This window comes from the organism of the source record quoted next, unplaced genomic scaffold (assembly GCF_019419815.1).
Source record: "Pyrus x bretschneideri cultivar Hongxiangsu unplaced genomic scaffold, Pyrus_bretschneideri_v1 Contig43, whole genome shotgun sequence".
In the NCBI taxonomy this organism is placed as follows: domain Eukaryota; kingdom Viridiplantae; phylum Streptophyta; class Magnoliopsida; order Rosales; family Rosaceae; genus Pyrus; species Pyrus x bretschneideri.
In genome coordinates, this window is record NW_025999757.1 from 3,852,798 (window position 1) to 3,873,133 (window position 20,336).

Here is a 20,336-nt window from a genome sequence, read left to right on the forward strand (position 1 = left end):
TTTGATTTTATCAAATCAAACTTTAAGGAAATGCTTCAAGTTTCCTCTATTCATATGATTGTGAGGGTTCCTCAAATTTCAGAAGTTCCACTACAACAGTTACTATAATTAGTCAGATTATGATGGTACTATGCTATTATCAAGAGTGTACGAGTTTTAATCAAGAGGAATGGATTGAGCTCAGCCTTGCCCAAGCTTATCCCAAAACACAAAGCATAAAGCTTAAGCTTGGACCAGCTGGTCTGCTGAATTGTAGTGAAGTTTGTGCTTAGTTCTGATTGAGAACAAGCCAAACCAAATATGTGATGGCTTACGCGTATTAGGTGGGAAGTTCAGAGTAGATCAACAAAAATTAGACACTTTGTGATTTTGATTACAGCTTTCAAGGAAACATCAATTAAATAACCACTCTAGAGGGTAGGTAGTTGTTGTTGTTGTCAAAAGCATAATGTTGGCATAGAAGGTAAATCAGTTAGGTATTGTTTTCTGATCTGAGGATAGTCAAGATGAAGCCAGATTTCAAATTTTCCCAAGGATGTCAGCACAAATCTTTCCTGCTTTGATCTCATATAAGCCTTAGCCGGATTAAGCAAAAAAAATTGGCTTTTGGGCTACCATGGTCTAATTGGCTGTCCTAGTTTGTACTGTTTGCATATTCATTAACTTCATACTGCGTATGTTCATGTATTGCTTCTCCTAATACATATCCTATTCTGTAGGTAAATCTGGAGAACCTAAGAAGTCACAGTCATCTAAGACCACTGATAGTGATGATACGGTGATGAGGATTGGTCACGGATTTCTTAGTTGCTGTCAAGGTACTCAGATCATAATTTGGATATTCTGAAAAGAAGAATCATATTCTACTATCTAGATATGCTCATGTTATATTGAGGCCTATCTATAAAACTGAAATATTGTTTAACATTATTGTTCATGCCATACTTTGCTAATCCATTTGGAGCAGCCAAAAGAACTTTGGAATTTTTGTTGTTTTATTGTTTAAAATTCTTGTTTTATTGCTGTATTTCAACACCTTAGTGTCTAACTTTTGTTATATTTCAATACATAGTTCTTATCAGTTAATACATCAGGCTATTATGTTATTAAGTTTGTCTCAACTGTTCAATATGAAATATACCAGATGATAGTTTTCTGACCTTTAAATTCCATTAGGTACTAAATTAAATTAGTTTGTTATCTAGAGGGGCGGCAGAGAACCATGAAATTCAGTTGTAAATTATACTTGTAAAAATCTGTGTTGCCATATGTTTACTTTAAGTATACTCTTGGGCAGTTCTGTATAAATTCTTTCATGCTCCGATAACTTCTCTTGCATGAATTTTAGGAATTTATTCTGCTATGTTCAACTTTTCATTAGTGTGTGCATTTCCATGCGGGTTACTTGGTCTAACTAAGGCCTGTCACGTTGTATCTTGTAGAATATCTACTTTCATAAACAAATTGATAGACAAATGGCGCTGCTGCTATTCAAGCGAGCCGCATGCTCTTAATCAGGTCTGGCTCTATAATTGAACTTGTAAACATGCCTTTACCTATGGCTGACTTGTGCCATGCTTTGCCAGATATCACTAGGAATTCATTTTTCTTTTTCCAATTGCAGAATATTAGTGAACAAGTTGCTTCTTATTTAAAAGACCCAAGCAGAATGGTTGGGCAGATGCAGATGTGGTCATGTGGAAATTAGCAGTTGCTGTATTTGGCACTGTAATACATTAACTCTTATATCTAAATTGAAAAAATGAAAATTTCACAGTTCCCAAGGTCTCACGTGCATGCTCAGATACATTTGTGCTTCATATTTTTAACATCATAACAAGATTGGTTTTTTAGTAATTTAAACACGAGTTATCGATGTGCAGGTTCCTGTGGGGGAGAACACTGCAAAGGGAAGGTACTGATTGCATATAATTGTGGTTTAACTGTAATTCTATACTAATATGAGGACCCATTTATAAATTCATTGGAATTAAATGTCCCATGGAATTTACAATTTTCTCATGTGCTATATTAACTCCCAAATGAGGTACAAATTCGTTGTTTGGGATGGATGCTGACGTTTGAGCAAATTTTGGGTTGTTTGTGGTGTTTGCTTCAATTTTCTTTTTGGATGGCCCCGATGTGACTTGATGAATTTGTTCCTTTTATTGCTCATGCAACCAGTGAGCGACGGCTGTGAGTGTTTCAGTACTCTTCATGCGCCATTAGCTTTAATCTATTGATGTCAATGACACTGCATTGTATCAGCAGCTTTTAGTGGGCTTTGAACCTCATCAATCCTGAACTTCTATTGCTTTTTTATTCTAGATTTGCACTATTTGATTAATCGCCTCAGAGACAGCCGTTCCTCCTAATGCTTCCTGACCCTAATTATTCGAGGTTGAAGAAGCGGAAACCAGCTCCGTTGTGTGGTAGCGATGCAAGGCTGAGCCAACTGTATAGTCCTTAGATCTCAAGCTAAGAAATTGTCTGCTATTTATTTATTTGATATATTATTCAATCTAATATCTGTTATACTTATTTACACAATTTTTCAATGGGAGTCGAGTCTTTAAGAAGCATGATTTTGTTGTAAATGACGATTAAGATCTGTATATTTGACATTTATAAGCAGATAGGATGTTTTTGCTTTCCACGGTGCCGAAATAGCATTGCTGATGCTGGATGTATTTCAGTATTTGATGATGTTGAACACATTTGAGCTATGCAATATTTGATGATTTGAACACATTTGAACTTCAATATCTAATTGCTAGGGGGTTTTATATCTCAAGCGGTTAAGAGCGCTTAGCTGTGAACCCGAAGTTTTGAAGGCATAAAATATCTTGAAGACAAGGAAGGAATGCAAAATATGTTTGTATCAAGTAAAATTGCAAACTGATGGAGGGCTTGTGGACTACTATCGCTTCTTTTTCTAGGAGATGCAGGACCAAACTACTAGAACAAGCGTGAAAAAGAAGCCAGCAGCTGTGAGAAGCACCTTCCAACGTCCGAGGTTGCAGTTGTTACTGGCAGCCCTCATCCTTGTAATTGTGAAATCAGGTTCATCCTCTTGCCCTTCTTCTTTGTCTGAAAAACATACAAATAACATAAAAATTTTGTTTTTGAAATGAATACAGACGGACGTGGAAGTGTTTGGATGGACTATAATTCATTGCAATACAACAATACGACATACCTGTGTCTTCTTCATGAGAGTCCATCATGATGCAATTGAACCATCCCTGCTCATCGACAGGAAGGTGTTGAACGTCGGAATTCCAGTAACCAAGGAAGTATATTCCTGGTAGATGCTCCCACATGGACAAATCTCCCCCGATGATATATGGATAATGAGGATCTGATTTGGTGTTGTGTTGGGTACTTGTCATCATATTATTCTGGTGCTCTTGCACAAGCTCGACACCAAACTCCTTTATCCGAAACCGGCCAGGAAATCTGGCTATTACCAAAACCACCACTTCATCTCCACATTGCAATATTGTTTCAGTCTCCATCCTCCAATGGCTCATCCATTTCATATCTTCTCCGTCACCAGGAATTCCATAGATTTGTGGTTGATAGATCCACGTCTGACCCTTACTCTTGTTACTCACTTTAGTCGCTAAAGGATAACAACCACCAATATTATAATTCTCATCCTTTGCATAGGTAGCAAAGATGTTCAAGCCTCGAATTCTGTGACTGGCATGCAGTGAAGGGACAATAAAAGATATCGAGGACTTGGTACTTTTATAGCTGAACCGGCCCGGAACCTCATTCCCAGCAAAAAATGTGCTGAATATACCATATTGATACAGTCCCTATGTATTTGCCACAGTCATCACAACATTACTCAGTCATTTCTTTCCCATTTTATATATTTAAGACTTATGAGAGAGAAAAAGAGAGGTGCACCTGGACTGGGACCTCTTCTGGATGATTCCTGGTTGCGTCTGGATGATGCATTCGAACAGCTGGCATGGATTCCAAGTTGGACAAACCCAAAAGTTTGATCATTTCCGCATCAACTCTATCAATAGGCTCTAACTTGTATTCGTACTCCCACTCAACTAGATTCCAATTGTTACCCACCGTGTATGCACACTGCTGCTCACGGGAAAGATATGTCTTTTTTTTTAATGATTTGCATTGGCATATAGTAATCATTTGGCGTACTTTTGGCAACCCCACAAGCGATTCGAGCTTCTCACAATCTGCGAAAGAGAGTTCATCGAGCCTTTTCAAACCTTTGATGAAACCTGGCAGACTACAAATTGGATTCTCATCTAGATATAGTCTTTGTATTGAGGATAGAGTACTTAAATCCGTAGGAAAGGCATCATCAGAAAGATTGCACCCCATGAGACTTAACTCTACTAAAGAGCATGGAAAAGAACTCAAGATAGTTGAACTTCTTTCTGGCCACAATTCACTTATTGGAATTCCATCTATTTCAAGACATTTCAGAGACACCATCTTCTTCATCATCTCCACTGGAAACTCTTCAAGATTTGAGCAACCAGATAAAATGAGTTTTTCAAGTGATTTAAGCATGCACATGTTCTTCGGAAGCATCATAAGATTCTTGCAATCCTTCAAGTTTAAGTACACAAGTCTCTCCAGGTTTCCAATGGATTCATGAACATCAATCAGGCTTGTGCAATCTACAAGAATCAATTCTTCTAGATTAGGGCAAAGTGAGAAGTCCATGATTTCAGTGAGGGAATGGGAATGGCTGACGTCAAGGAACTTCAACGATGGAAGAAACTGTGGAAACAAAGAAAAAAAAAAAAAGAAAAAAAAACAATGAAATAGGTATCTAACATAAGAAATTAGTCATCGAATTAAAGAAAACATAGGAGTTCATTTTAACACATGGAGTTAGTCAACAAATAAAAAACTAACAAAATAAGGAAAATGAATTGAAATGCCTAGATTAACATACTTCTGTTCCTTTCCAGACTTGTCTTAAGCTACTATGTTGCATTTCAAGAACAATTAGACAATCCAAAGGAAGATCAACAGGTATAGAATCCAATGGAAATTGAAGCCAACACAACCATCTTAATCTTGTAGGGAAATTTGGATAACATCCATCCAGTCGTACATGACTAAGATGGAGTAGTTGTAAATTACGCATCCTTTCAAATGCATTGGTTTCCAAGACGGTCTCATTTGTGTTTATTGGTCTGTTTGCAAGATGCATACGCATATCCAGGGCAAGACCTTGAATTGTTTGTGTACCCTAACAGAAAAAAAAAAAAGTTAAAACATTTATATGGATAATTTTCACAAGGAGAAATACATACATAGACATAAAAGGCATGTTTCTTACATTTTTTTCCCTCAGTACTTCGAAAGAATCCTTATGGCGCCATAATCTACTACGTTTTCCAGACTCTTTTGATTCGTGGCAAACAATTTCTCTTCCCATGTCACGGATCATGTCATGCATTTTCACATTGTTGCATCCATCAACTGTCACCAAGCATTTATCGATGAGATTTTGAATGCCAACAATTGTATAGAAATCACATCCATCGAGTATTCTAACAATGTGGCTGTTGTTCCTTCCTATTAGGAAACAAGCAATGTGGAGGAATAATTCCTGGTCATGGTCATCTTGTAAATTGTCATAGCTTATTCTTAGTTTATTCATGATTTCACCATTAGGGATAACTTTTAGCTTCTCCAATGCACTTTCCCATACATCTATACTTTCCCCTGACAAAGAAGACCCCAAAACTTCTAGAGCTAATGGAAGTCCGTCGCAGTAGTGTACAACCTTTTTTGAATATTCCATGTAACCTCTAAGGGGATGATCCTGGCGAAAAGCATGCCAACTAAAAAGCTCTAAAGACTCATTGTAATACAAAGTTCCAACTTTTGTGCACCTTTGTAACTTGATGTGCCTTTAGCAACCTTTCACGCCTAGTTGTTATAAGTATCTTACTTCCCGGATAAAACCGATCTTTCATCTCTAGTACTGCATCTAATTGGTCCATATGGTCCACATCATCAAGAACAAGAAGCACTCTTCTAGAGCTTATGGCTCTTTCAATCTTTCTTAGTCCCTCACTAACACCATGTATTTTCACTTCTCTGTCGTTCAAAATATCATAAAGAAGTTGCTTTTGTATTTGAACTAAGCCATTTGGTCGATTTGCTGTTTCGCTGATATTTTCAATGAAACTACTTCCTTCAAAGCTTCTAAAGTTTGAATTGTAAACATGTTTTGCAATGGCTGTCTTCCCTATTCCAGACATGCCATACACAACTAGTATACCGACATCGGTTGATCCATCTTGTAACCACAAATTGATGTCTTTGACTTGAGATTCGACTCCAATTAATTTTGGTACAACGCTCAATGGTGTGCGACTTAACTTGCCTCCAATCACTTTAACAAGTTTTTCAATAAACTTTGACTCATACCTAAGAATTTACAAACAAAATGAAAAATAAATCAAACATGTTATGTCTCACAGATGTATTGGATGAATGAATAATGAATTGGGGAATTTAGATAATTAATAAATCAAACAAATGTTGATGGCCTTTACTTAAAAAAGAATTAAAAGGAATACAGCACAGAAAGTACATACCAACTTTTTTCCACACCTGCTTTTGAAACATTTTAAGCAACAGGAAACCATTAGACTAACATGGAAAATGACTAATCCTTAAGTTTATCCAAGTGTGATTTCTTTAAGTTGACCTAAATTGGGATAATTATTCACTACTGAGGTTGAATAAAAACTTATAAAAATCAAGGTCCCTACGGATCATAGTATCAAATTAACTGAAGAAAGAGAAGAGAAATGGACAAAATGAAAGTTACCCATCAGCTTGATTTTGTAAGACCATGCCTGCTAGGTCTGCAATCTCTGCAAGTGCCTTCCTCCATCCCTCCACCTTTTCCGGCATATAAGACTCAGAAGTACCCACATTTGAGCTATTCTCAAACCCCATTTCAGCACTATTTCTTCTGCTGAACAAGCCGTAGGACACGGCAATGCCGACGAAGATAACGTGAATGAGCTCCCAGAACTTGGTGAGGATCGTATGGTTGATAAATTCGGGAGCTTGTGAGGGGAAAAGTGGAAGAACGACGATGAAAACGGCAAAGATTAGAGCTTTAAGGAGAAAGTGCATAGTGTAGGACTTACCGTGTCGAATCGGGTTTCGGTGAGCTTCTAGATTTGGATCGGAGAATGGGAAGTGGGGCTTTCTGCAGGGGATGGAGTCCGCCATTGATGAGCAGTTGAGCTTCTGCGGAGGTTTTGGATTTTGTGTGAAGCAAAGGAAGACTATGAAAGCAAGGAAGAAGAAAGAGTGGAAAGAAGTGTGTGAGGAGAGGGGAAAGGAATTTAAGAAGTAGGGTGTCGATAATTATGACCGTTTGGCTAGAATGACGATATTGACCTTCTGTTTTGTTCTGATTTACCGGATTTTGTGGAGTGGTGATCTTATATGTAGGGGCTTGGAGGTCATTTGATCAAAGAACAAAACAAAAGCAATTTGGTGGAACAATGTAAACGACACCGTCTTGATTGAAATAAAAGCAATTTGGTGCAACACAAAGCTCATTGAGCACCTAAGCAAATAGCAATGCAAACTACTTGAGTCATGGGCACACAAATTTGATCATACACATCTCGGAAGAATTTTTCTCTTATGCTTTTTAAGCGCTTTTTTTTTTTTCTTGTACAGGACAATGAAAGATAAGCGATTTTTCACATTATGCTTTTCCTCCAATGTTCATTCTGTTACATCGAGTCGTACAGTTGAATAAATCTAAAAATAATTAATAGACAGAAACAAATCACTACCTAATGAAATTGAAATTTTTGCATGTATATGCGAACCAAAATCATTTAACATTAAATTGAATTGTTACTTAGTTTCATTGGTTGCTTTTTTTTTTTTTTTTTTTTTTAAGCGTGAGAGGAACAACATTGATCAAAGCATATGTGTTTTACTGACTATTTATTGGATATTTTTAATGTATAAAAATGTTCCTATTGATAAAGGTTTTTTTTCTTTTTTTTTTTTTTGACAAAACAAAAAATAAAATATTTTTAATTTTTTATGGATATTTTTATAGGAAAACTGATAAAAAGGGCTTGAAAAGTTTTAGTTTTAATAAAAAAAACCATGTTATAAGTTTTGTTTAATGATTAGTACAAGACCCATATTAAAGTAACCCAACTAAAAATAGCCCAACTATAATAAATTATGATTTGTCGATTTCACCTCAAACTTTTTAAGGTTGAGTTTCAGATTATCATCATTAATGGAATTCATCATTGTTTTGCAGAACTTCTTCTTTTTCTTTGAAATAAAAATATAGATCCTCATGCTATTTAATTTATATTTTGTATTATTTTGTTGAAATGTAATCGTCGTTATTATTCATAGTGTATTCGAGGTACTGTTTTTCAATTTTTCTTCGTCAGTGGAGATCATCGTTTGTTTCTCTAGAAAATAAATTTGAGATGTGCATGTTATTCAATAATAATGACGGGGTCACTGTTTCTGGACTGTAAAAATAAATTGTTTTTTGGATTTTAAGTAACATTATTTTTGGAATTTAAGTCATTGTTTCTGGAATTTAAGTTACAGTTTCTAGAATCTAAGTCACTATTTCTGTATCCAAATGAAATAGACACACTGTTTCTTACATGTAAGCTAGAAAAGAAATAATGAAATTCACTGTATTTGGATTCAAAGAAAAATAAGCACTCTATTTCTTAAATATAATCAACTGATGAATGAAAGAAAAGAAACCGTCTATGTTTTAACATTTGACCGTTTCTTTTCTTTCATTATTTATGAAATCCAAGTCACTGTTTTTGGAATTTAAGTCACTGCGTTTGGATTTTTGTTCTTTTCTTTCCAGAAACAATGTTTGTTTGTGCATAGACAAAACCAACACTGTATCTGATTTTTTTTTTTTTTTCAAAAACAGTGTTATGTTTTGGAAAATGAGTTGGTTGGGTTTGAATTGTTAATAATGAAATATTTAAAGTTTGACAAGATAAAGGCGTTGTTGAAGATAAAAAATTTGAACTGAGTAACTAAATAGATTTTTCACACTATTTATTTACTAATTTAACAAAAATTTAGACAATCAAATGGTCTGAATTCAAGGCCATATTTGGGCCGACCTAGGATCCAGCCCAATATACAGTTTGGTCCACCTGCCGTGTCACTTTCTCGGGAACATGTTTCCTCAAGTCTTTTCCAAATGCCAGGTGAGAAAATCAGAGAGAGAGAGAGAGAGAGAGAGAGAGCAGAATCGAACAAAAATCTCGAAAGATCGAGAGCTTATCAAACAGTATCACTCCAAATCCTTTCCCCTTTTTTACATACAATTTTGTGGACAGCCCCTTAATGATTTGAAAATTACCCAAAAACCTTGACTGCTTGATCCGTTTTTCATCTAGGTACAAGACAGTCGAAGCTCTAAAAACTGCTCTCGAAGGCTCGCCTCTCAACACCAAAGACGAGCGCTGCAAGGTTTGTCAGTCGATGGAATAGAAAATTAAATTGCAAGTTTAGAACTTTACTCTTCTTTTCTTATCGTTTTTCCAGTTGTTTTCTTGGGTACCAATCAGAATCGTCACCCTGTGTTTAATTATAATTCAATTGGTCTGTTTGGTGTGGAATGAAAGAAAGTGGTGAGATTTATTTTTTTGAGTTTTGCAGTCTGCAAATTGGATAATGGTGCATAGAGCTATTGTGGCTATAAAAGATGTGGATGCAATGTTTTCTTCTTTGGATCCCGAGTACAATGACATTCTCATGAAGTTTGTTATATGTACGGTTTTGGTGCAGTGTCATATAAGCAAGTATTCTACCCCAAAGTTTTAGAAAATATTAGGTATGCAAAGTTTTAGACTTGAACCACTTTACAAGAAGCAAGTTACAGTGGAGAATGGAAACCAGCATCGATTGATTGCAAGATTTGAGCTACGTCTAACCTGAAGTTTCTGAAACTCTTGCCTGGTCCTGTGTCTGGAAGACGAACCTCGGCTAAATTGTTAACAAATTACACAAATGTTTATAAAGAATCGTCATTCATACCGACAGCATAATTCTCCGTATGCTTTTATGAAACATGATTAGGCTACAAACAAACGAGCACATCTTACCAATCACTCTTTGTCTAAGCTGTATGTTCACCGGTCTCATATGTGGTTTGCATCCGTTTCCTGCTTAATCTCGTAGCTATCAAACATATGAGAAAGATGGCAGGCAAAAGGGACATTTTGATAGGATTATCAGCACGCCGGATGTAATAAATGTATTGAATTATCGAGCAAACACACTGAGCGATGCCTCCGACTAACGCAAAAAGTTCAATATCAGAACCAAAAAGCATGTGACATCCCCTCTTCCCCCATACCACATTTTTTTTCATGCCCTTGTAAATCAGCTCCCATATGCAAGTGAGCAGAGCTGCAAAAGCCAAGAGCATACCGAACAGCGCATACCGAGGCTCACTTGGGGACGAAGCCTGATCACAAGCAGCTGATAAAATCTCCATGCAAAGGCTAGTGGCTAAAAAGATCCACTCTGCTGAATTTGTCTGCATAATAAATTAGCAATGAATGAGTTCAATTAAAAATTAAGCGATCCACCAACAATTCCGCAAACGAAAAGGCTAAACTACATTTTTGTCCCCCAAATTTAAACGGAGTTCACTTTGATTTCTCAGTCATACCATGTAGTTTACCCATTTTTGTGGGATTAATTCAAGAGGGATTATATTCACACACTCCTTCCCCACATCCTTTTAATTTTTTAATATTTTTTAACATACCACTAGCACTTGATAGAAAAATATTAAAAATATTAAAAGGGTGTGGGAAAAGTAATTTGGGTGTGTGAATATAGTCTCCCTTAATTCAATACCATGTTGTTAATTAATAAAACATGTCCAAAATCACATTATCTCCACATGGTTTGACAGAAACATTGCAAGTTGGTTACATCAAAAGTTATAAACTGAAGAAAATTGTAAAACCCCGAAAGAAAAAATGACTAACATGTAGTTCCATTTGATCAATGCCTAAATATGAAGGAAATATGAAGCAAAAATGACTAACATGTAGTTCCATTTGATCAATGACTAACATGTACTAGAGTGCATGGAAAAGAACTCACGATAGTTGAACTTCTTTGTTGCCATAATGCACTTAATGGAATTCCATCTGCTTCAAGAACTTTCAAAGACCCCATCTTCTTTACAATCTCCACTGTTAACTCATCAAGATTTGAGCAACCAGATAAAATGAGTGTTTCAAGTGATTCAAGCAAACACATGTTCTTCGGAAGCATCCTAAGATTCTTGCAATCCTTCACGTTAAAGGACACAAGTCTCTCCAAGTTTCCAATGGATTCATGAACATCAATCAGGCTTGTGCAATCTACAAGAATCAGTTCTTCTAGATTGGGGCAAAGTGAGAAGTCCATTATTTCAGTGAGGGCATGGGAATGGCTGACGTCAAGGATCTTCAACGATGGAAGAAACTGTGTAAAATAAAAACAAAGAAAGAAAAAAAATGTGGGAGAGTTAAGTTTAACATATGCAATTGGTCAAAAAATAAAAAACTGAATTGAAAATGCGTAAACATACTTTTGTTCCTTTCCAGACTTGTCTCAAACTACTGTATTGCATTTCAAGAACAACTAGACACCCCAAAGGAAAATCAATTGGTATAGAATCCAATAGAAATTGAAACCAACACAACCATCTTAATCCTGTAGGGAAATCTGCATAACATCCATCCAGTCGTACATGACTAAGATGGAGTAGCTGTAAGTTGGGCATCTTTTCGAATGCATTGGTTTCCAAGATTGTCTCATTTGTGTTTATTGGACTGTGTGCAGGATGCATACGCATATCCAAGACAAGACCATGGATTATTTTTGTACCCTAAAGGAAAAAAACGGAAACGTTAGTATGTATAATTTTCACAAGAAGAAATACATATATAGACATAAAAGGCATGTTTCTTACATTCTTTTCGTTCAATACTTTGAAAGAATCCTTATGGCGCCATAATCTACTACGTTTCTCAGGCTCTTCTGATTCTAGGCGAACAATTTCTCTCCCCATGTCACGAATCATGTCATGCATTTGCATGTTGTTGCATCCTCCAATTGTCACCAAGCATCTATCAATGAGATTTTGAATGCCAACAATTGTATAGAAATCACATTCATCGAGTATTCTAACAATGTAGTTTTTGTCCCTTCCTATTAGGAAACAAGCAATGTGGAGGAATAATTCCTGGTCATGCTTATCTAAACTGTCATAGCTTATTCTTAGTTTATTCATGTTTTCACCATTAGGAATAACTATTAGCTTCTCCAATGCATTTTCCCATACACCTATACTTTTCCTTGATAAAGAAGAACCCAAAACTTTTAGAGCTAATGGAAGTCCGTTGCAGTAGTGTACAACCTTTTCTGAATATTCCATGTAACCTCTAAGGGGGTGATCCTGGCCAAAAGCATGCCAACTGAAAAGCTGTAATGATTCATTGTAATCCAAAGTATGAACTTTGTGCACCTGTGTAACTTGATCTGCCTTTAGCAACCTTTCACGCCTAGTTGTTATAAGTATCTTACTTCCGGGATAAAACCGATCTTTCATTTTTAGTACTGCATCTAATTGGTCCATATGGTCCACATCATCAAGGACAAGTAGAACTTTTCTAGAGCTTATGGTGCTTTCAATCTTAATTATTCCCTCACTAATAGTTTGTATTTCCACTTTTCTACCGATCAAAATATCAGAAAGAAGTTGCATTTGTATTTGAACTAAGCCATTTGGTCGATCTGCTCTTTCTTTGATATTTTCAATGAAACTAGTTCCTTCAAAGCTACTAAAATTTGAATTGTAAACATGTTTTGCAATGGTTGTCTTCCCTACTCCAGACATGCCATACACAAGAAGTATACCAACATCACTTGATCCATCTTGTAACCAAAAATTGATGCGTTCGACTTGAAATTGGATTCCAATCAATTTTGGTTCAACACTCAATAGTATGCGACTTAACTTGTCTCCAATCACTTTAACAATTTTCTTGATAAACTTTGATTCGTACCTAAGAATTTGCAAACAAAATGAAATATGAATTGGGAATATTAGATAATTAAAACATATGTTGATGGCCTTTGTTTAAATAAGAAAAAAAGAGGACTGCTGACAAAATTAAATTGAAAAAACAAAAGGAATACAGCGTATAACTTATACGAACTATGGACAAATATCACATCCTAATTTTTTTCCATACTACTTTCGAAAAAATTTAAGCAACTGCAAATGAATAGACTAACATGGAAAAAGACTAATCCTTAAGTTGATTCAAGTGTGATTTCTTTAAGTTGACCTAAATTGGGATTATTATTCACTACTGAGATTGAATTAATAAATATATAAAAATCTAGGTCACTACGGATCATACATCAAATTGACTCAAGAAAGAGAAGAGAAATGAAGATAATGAAAGTTACCCATCAGCTTGATTTTGTAAGACCATGCCTCCTAGATCTGCAATCTCTGCAAGTGCCATCCTCCATACCTTCACCTTTTCCGGCGACTGATTTTTCTGGCTTATAGCAAATGCTTTTCCAACACTTCCTGTCTGCTTCCTCACGTGGGACGGATCGACATCGTAGAAGACTGGTAAAACTACATGGTCCAAGGTGGCCTTCTTGCGTTCAAGGATCAGCACAAGCTCATCAAGGCACAATCTGGATGACGCGTAATCTTTCGAAAACACGACAATAGAAGCTCGTGACAGCTGGATCGCTTTCTGCAGTCCTAGCTTTATATCTTCTCCTCTCACGAGTTCATCGTCGTCTCGGAACGTGAGAAATCCTGCGTTGTTCAAGGCTGTGTAGAGGTGGTTGGTAAAAGTCTTGCAAGTGTCTTCGCCCCTGAAGCTCAAGAACACGTCGTATCGGTAACCCTGAAAAGTGTTGGAATCAGAGGAGGTACCGGAAGATGGTCTCACAAGAGCCATTGATGTGGATCGATGGACAAACAGCTCTTTGCTAGCTGCATTGCAAGTGTCCGTGTGCAGGGGAAATATTTAATTGGTATCCTATGTATCTTTTTTTTCATTCAGACTTCCTCCTCGATTCCAGCGTTTTTTTCTTACCTAATTCACACTTGGCAGCAATGATGCATGCCTTTCCACTAAAAAATTATTAAAAAAACAAAAATATGGAACATGCCAAAAAAAAAGAATAGAAAAAAGGAAAAAGAAAGAGAGAGAAACAAAAGATGAGCATGGATTATGAGAGAGAGCGTCTGTCACCAGAAAAAAATAATTAAAGAACACAATATCATGCATCTGGAACAGTTCTCCATCACTGTTCATCACATCTTTCCTTTCTTCCGCGCATCGTTTCTCGCAATCCCTCCGATTTTTGCCCACGCGTACCTGTGCTCTTTCCTATTGCTTTGCTGTCAAACGGAGCAGACAGAGGAAAAGATGGATGCCTTGCAGTTGCCCAATGGCAGTAACCAAAGCCCATTCCTCGAAAAAAAGATAATAAATGCCCGGTGATAGAAATATATATATATATATATATATATATATATATATATATCAGCATGTTTTGGTTTACACACACATTATGCCATGTGTTGATCATCCTCTTCCATTTGAGAGACAGATAGAGGAAAAGATGGATGACTTGCAGTTGCCTGGTAGCACTAACCAAAGCTCATTTCTCGAAAAAAGAGATAATAAATGCGAAGTGGCAGAAATATATATATATATATATATCTATGTATGTATGTATGTATAAATATATATATGGCAGGGCATAAAAGATAGTCCCAGGTCATAATGCGAGGTGGGAGAAAAACAAAAAGATAAAATATATATATTATATTGGCTAGGGCAAACCACGTGTTAATGATCCCACGCATTTGGCTTTTTAGCTCTTCGCTTTTATTTTTCTTTTCTTTTCTGCACGTTTCGTCTCTCATTTGTCTTTCTTTTTGGTTTCGACTTCCGCCTTTTCTCCCCTCTCTGTGTCGCTACTTGCAAATTTGGGTTTGTAAGCTCTTCTCTTTTATTTCTCTTCTCTTTGCTGCACGTTTGTTGTCATATTTTCTTTTCTTTTCTTTTCTTCTTTTTTTTAGCTTTGGGCTTATGTTTTTTCTCCTCTTTTGGTATTGCTGCTTGCAAATCTAAATTTGTAACTTCGGTGCTCAATCTGGGTTTCTAAGTTTGGTCCTCATTTTTGTTGTGCTTTTTGCTTTCGATTTTGTTTTGCTTTGGAGTTTTTGTTTTTCCTTTGCAATTGTGATGTTGTTTTGCTGTTTATGATGTTCTTTCGTTGGAGCGTGCATTTTCATGTTTTTTTTTTTGTTTTTTTTGGGAAACAGGTTCTGTCTTGAGGATTTCTGGCTGGAGTTCTTGCATCCTTTTGTCAGGTATTAAGTTTTTTTTACTTTTTCCTTTTATCAATTGATCTGGGTGTTATATCATACGTTTTAGTGTTCACGTCAATTTTTTCTTTTTCTTTTTTTGGCTGGTTGGTTTTACTTCTGTTTAGACTGTACTATGATATCTTTTAATATATCACGCTATATAAGTGTTATATATACTATATCAGGTGTTGTTATTGAAGTGGTGATGGTGATGCTTTTGTTAATATGGATTGTGTGTTGTTAAAAGTGAAGAAGGTGATGTTTCTCATAACCAAATAAGAACACTATTAAATTAATTGTTTTTCCTACTGCAATTTAACAACAATTCCCCCTTTTCTTATACGGATTTATTTGTGATACAACGTTTGTATTTGTATGTTTTGTTTTGTTAACTAGATTATACTATTTTGTACAGACCTATTTAATGTTGACTATTTGTTGAATCAAAATCATCTCAATGCTTAATCCAATTTGATAGGATCGACAAACGATTTTTTTTGTCTGATTGTATTAATCAAAAGAGGCTGACAACTTATGTAATAAATGTGTGTTTTTATTTCACTATTATTATTGAATAACTGATCTCGCTCAAAATCAAATTTCAATTACAGTTTTTTTTTATCCGTTTATAATATTTATAAAAATGCATATATTGTGACTGGTATTTTAAATCTCCTTGGCTGCACCGTTTATAAATTTATAAATATTTCGTTTCTATAGATTAAATGGAAAACGAAGGTCCAACTCCGCTTGATCAATTGGCGGCATATAAAAAGATTGTCAGAATAAAAGTACCTGTTTGTAGGATATGGAGACCAAAATACCCAGGCATGGGCGACAAATATACAGGCTTGCACTGTATATTGGTTGATGAAAAGGTTTGTCATAATTTTTTTATCAAATGACTTTATAAACGTTTGATCTTCTATGTTAAGAATGAATTATTATCTTTAAAGCGCATGACATAGTTTTTATACTGGCTGTGCTAAAGATCGTGTACAATTTATTTGAAAACTCTTTATTGTCCTGTTTTATATTCTCAAATCATACATTTGTTTTGCCATTTATCCTGTGCACTGCATAGCTTTTTGTACACATGTTCATTTCCTTTGAATTGTTACTTATAGTTGTTAATTCGCTGTTGCTATTTACGATCCATATTGCTATTTAATATTTATGATCTACACATAATTGTATGTTATTTCAACTATAAAATTAGGAACAATATGCTTACCCACACTGTTCTCATTATAACTTTTTTTTTTTCCTTAATTTTTTTTCTTTTTTATTATCAAGCAACAAGCTATCGAAGCATCTTCTACTGAAATGGACTATGAAGTAATAGTTCCAAAGATTGAAGCAGGCACTTGCTATGAGATCATGAATTTCCGTACTAACCATGCAAGGGCTCAGTATAGAGTTGTTCCACATGAGACCCAAATCGTTTTCACTTCGAAGACGGTTTTTAAGAAGTTGGCAAGTGTCTTTCCGCCTATTCCACGACACAGATTTTTCTTGCAGGATTATAACAAATTATATCCTCGGTTAAACAAATGTGATATCTTGACAGGTAATCATATACATAAATAAACATTTTAATATATGTTCATGCCTATTTTATTCAACAATTTCCTATGAGCTTACCAATTTGTTTGTTTGTTTTTTTTTTTTTTTTTTCAAATTTGAAGATGTTATTGGCCACCTCATTTCAGTCCAGCCTTTAGAACCAATACAGATCAATCAGAGAATTGAGGACAAATGTGATTTGGTTATACAAAACATCAGGTTATTTCGTGTTCATAATAAAATTTCAAAGCTTTTTACCTGTCAATTCCATTTCAATAGTCTAATAGTCATATTCTTCTATTAAAAATAGTTCCAATAATTTTAAATACAAAGATTTTCATGACTTAAAATTTTTTTTTTATCCTTTTTGGCTTTCGTTGTTTTACAGAAATGAAGAAGCTAAGATCACACTATGGTCATATGTTGCACATGCCTTTTCTGCTTTCTCATTAGAACAACTACACCAACCAATCATTATTGTTTTTACAAGCTTGAAGGTTAAACTGTTTGGAGGTATTTACTTTAATAAAAAAAAATTCTTTTTTTTTTTCTCTTTCTAATTTGTTTAGCTATTAAACTGGCTTTTATTTTGTTTCTCTACCCTTGCAACACCATGTTTGGTGATTTTATTTTATAAAGCGTATTCAAACATTGACTCCATTAATGTCTCATATCTTTACGTATATGCGTAAAAAAAAAATGTTAATTTATAATGTTACATAATTACAAGTGTAAATTAGCAATTTTTCTACACATCAATAAATACATTTCATTTAATCATGATCAAACAAAGCTTCTCACATAGAAAACAGTCAAATTGTTGATGAGAGGTCTAGATCATATTTGCAAAACGGATTTTATTACGAGAACAAACATATTGTATAGGTAGTTTTTCATACAAGAAACTTAATTTTCATGCTGCCCTTTTTGAGTTAGATATGATTTTATTGTGATACACTATTTAAAATCTATAAAACGATATTAAATTTTTTAACCTACGATTTGCAATTTTTGTTTGCCTGGATTAAAAACTATTTTAAATGTCAATTATTACATAACTTTTCTCTTTTTATATCTTGACTTTTGTTTAATGCACAGATTGCATCATCTTGAACAACACTGGTTCAACACTTTTCTCTTTTTATATCTTGAACAACACTGGTTCAACACTTTTCTTTATAGATCCAGACATTCCAGAATTGAATACATACAAATCACTGTGAGTCCATTCACTCTCATAGAATGATAATCATAGCGTGGTTATATATATATATATATATATATATATATTAAATTATTTTTATCTCTGTTTTTCCAATTTTCAATCTAAATGGTTACAGGTTTTCAACCTGGCCTCATCCCATTAAAACACTGCCTCCTTCCAAGCAAGCCAATGAGCAAGACATTTTCCAAACTGGGAAAAAGATGACAATTGAGGAGTTAGGATATTTGGATCCTGACTTATATAAGGTATATAAAATGTTTTCTTTTTAATTATATTCAATAAAAACGTTTTCAATTTTTATTAAGTTATTTCATAAAACTTATCTATTTATTAATTTGTCCCTGTGTTAATACAAATTTTTCAACATTCCACAGAATGATACATTTTTGTGCAAAGCATCGATTAAGCGATACAATACGAAATATGAATGGTGGTACACGGCTTGCCCTACGTGCGCAAAACAAATGCATCAAAATCAAACAAGTGGTCAACTTATTTGCCAAAAGCATCCAAATCAGATTTCCACTCCATGGTAATAATTCTAACATTGTTTCAAATTTTCTATTTTATGAATCATTGCAAGTTTAGATTCCATTAATCAAACCAATAATCAATTAAATAGCATCAACTACAACCTGAAACCCAATCACTTCATTAATAATTGCAATTAGAATCAAGATTTGCTTTCTTCTGTTGTAGATATAGATGTTGTTAATAAGATTTGTAGCATTTCTTTACTATTAACTCCTCTCTCTTCAGGTTAGCATTAGTTCTTTTTCCTACAAGTCAGATATGTGCTAATAATGTTGAGAACAATGCCTAAATTAGTTTAACTCTTCTCATTTTGATAATTAATTTTTCAACTATCTTCTCCAACTGCAAATTAGTTTGATAACATTTTGGTTTTTAGCGTTTATATAAAGTATTTCATTCCAATCAAGATGTCATTGATCTTTTTACTCTTATTTTGTTCAACATTTAGTGTAAAAACTAGGAGTTACAAGTATTACATTCCATTCACCAAATCATTCATATATTACCCAACCTAGCCATGTCTGTGTTCTTGATATTGGTCAATTTGTTTCAGGTCATGATATTTGTTCAAACTCTTGACTTGCATGTATTTTTCAAGTTGTATACCTCTGAGTACTGGTCCAATGAAGAGCTAACAATATCTCATAAGTTAATTCAATGTCATTTTCACCAAATTTTATCATTACTACCATGCCTTAGTTTATTAAGTTTTGCACCCAACTTCCATCTAAAAAAATCCAACAGCATCTAATGCCTTCATTTATTTAGTTTAACTATCAGTTCAAATATCAAATAGTGTTTCAAATATTAGAAAAAGATATGTTATACAATCTGCAATTTCTCAACAGAGAAGCACAAAATACCATTCAAAGGTTCTGTTCTTTAAAATGTTATTGCTTCACTTTAAAAAAAAAAAAATATATATATATGTATATGTATAGCTAATACAGGATAATTAGTATGAAATCATCCCTTTTCTCTGGCCTTTTCAATAACATATAAAGCTCTATATATTATGTTTTTAAATGAAGGTACAAAGTGTTCTTAGTTCTTGAAGATGAGACAGACGAGATCAGTGCTCTTATTATTGGCATATCAGGTGAAAACGTTTTTGGCGTACCCTGTAAAGATTTGGTTTTCAATCAGAGATCAGGGGATCAAAAACAGTTGCCAAGTGAGTTTCTTAGACTTATAGGGCAGAAAAAAATTTATCACCTTCGATTTGGAAGCAGAAGAAATTCATTGAACTCGAATGATCTTCTCATCTATAACATTTCTGAGGACCTCACCATTCAACCAACAACTCCACAATCTCTAAGTAGAGAAGTTACAGTCTCTTCTACAGCAGTTTCATCTTCAAGCACACCTGTTGACATAATTGCTGATTCACATAAAAGAAAAAGAGAATCAATTAGAAGAGCCCTTTTTATACCATCTAAAACAAGGTTATACACTATATATCAATATTTTCAACTGCATCTCAAATTCAACTCAATATGGTCTAAATTTATCTTTTTCATATCTTAAATATTTGTGATA

General features: G+C 34.6%; 3 protein-coding genes across 8 annotated transcripts in view; 1 reads left to right on the forward strand and 2 right to left on the reverse strand.

The window, feature by feature from the left end:
• The window catches only part of LOC125469507, an 80,444-nt gene that overhangs the window by 1,704 nt on the left and 58,404 nt on the right, over positions 1–20,336 (forward strand). The window contains exons 5-7 of one of the 6 annotated variants that reach the window (XR_007251792.1): positions 720–818; positions 1,443–1,518; positions 1,625–1,779. The exons of 3 other annotated variants lie outside the window; for them this stretch is intronic. The gene's annotated coding sequence lies outside the window, so the exon portion shown is untranslated. Of the gene's footprint in view, positions 1–719; positions 819–1,442; positions 1,519–1,624; positions 1,780–1,883; positions 1,916–2,328; positions 2,551–20,336 lie in introns of those variants that run through there. 2 more of the 6 variants (XR_007251793.1, XR_007251791.1) reach the window with 2 other exon arrangements.
• LOC125469497 (disease resistance protein RPV1-like) lies at positions 2,660–14,065 on the reverse strand. Its single transcript, XM_048566879.1, is given in 8 exon segments — positions 2,660–3,090; positions 3,200–3,824; positions 3,919–4,770; positions 4,949–5,248; positions 5,339–5,890; positions 5,892–6,438; positions 6,845–6,918; positions 13,611–14,065. Coding segments are annotated over 8 exon segments (3,543 nt in total). The 5' UTR covers positions 14,049–14,065; the 3' UTR covers positions 2,660–2,935.
• Positions 9,980–13,339, reverse strand: LOC125468112 (disease resistance protein RPV1-like). The gene is made up of 4 exons (XM_048566881.1): positions 12,032–13,339; positions 11,648–11,947; positions 11,176–11,541; positions 9,980–10,597 (listed from the first exon to the last, which is right to left on the reverse strand). The coding sequence occupies exons 1-4, from the start codon at positions 12,956–12,958 to the stop codon at positions 10,175–10,177; spliced, it is 2,016 nt and encodes a 671-aa protein (XP_048422838.1). The 5' UTR covers positions 12,959–13,339; the 3' UTR covers positions 9,980–10,174.

What these genes read in the sequence shown, in the direction of transcription:
- LOC125468112 (XM_048566881.1), bottom strand. Translation starts at nt 12,958, where the DNA reads ATGTCTGGAGTAGGGAAGACAACCATTGCAAAACATGTTTACAATTCA. An exon ending in AAGTATTGAACGAAAAGAAT is followed by an intron (nt 11,948 to 12,031) that starts GTAAGAAACATG and finishes TTTTTCCTTTAG; the next exon opens with GGTACAAAAATAATCCATGG. An exon ending in AAGTCTGGAAAGGAACAAAA is followed by an intron (nt 11,542 to 11,647) that starts GTATGTTTACGC and finishes TATTTTACACAG; the next exon opens with TTTCTTCCATCGTTGAAGAT.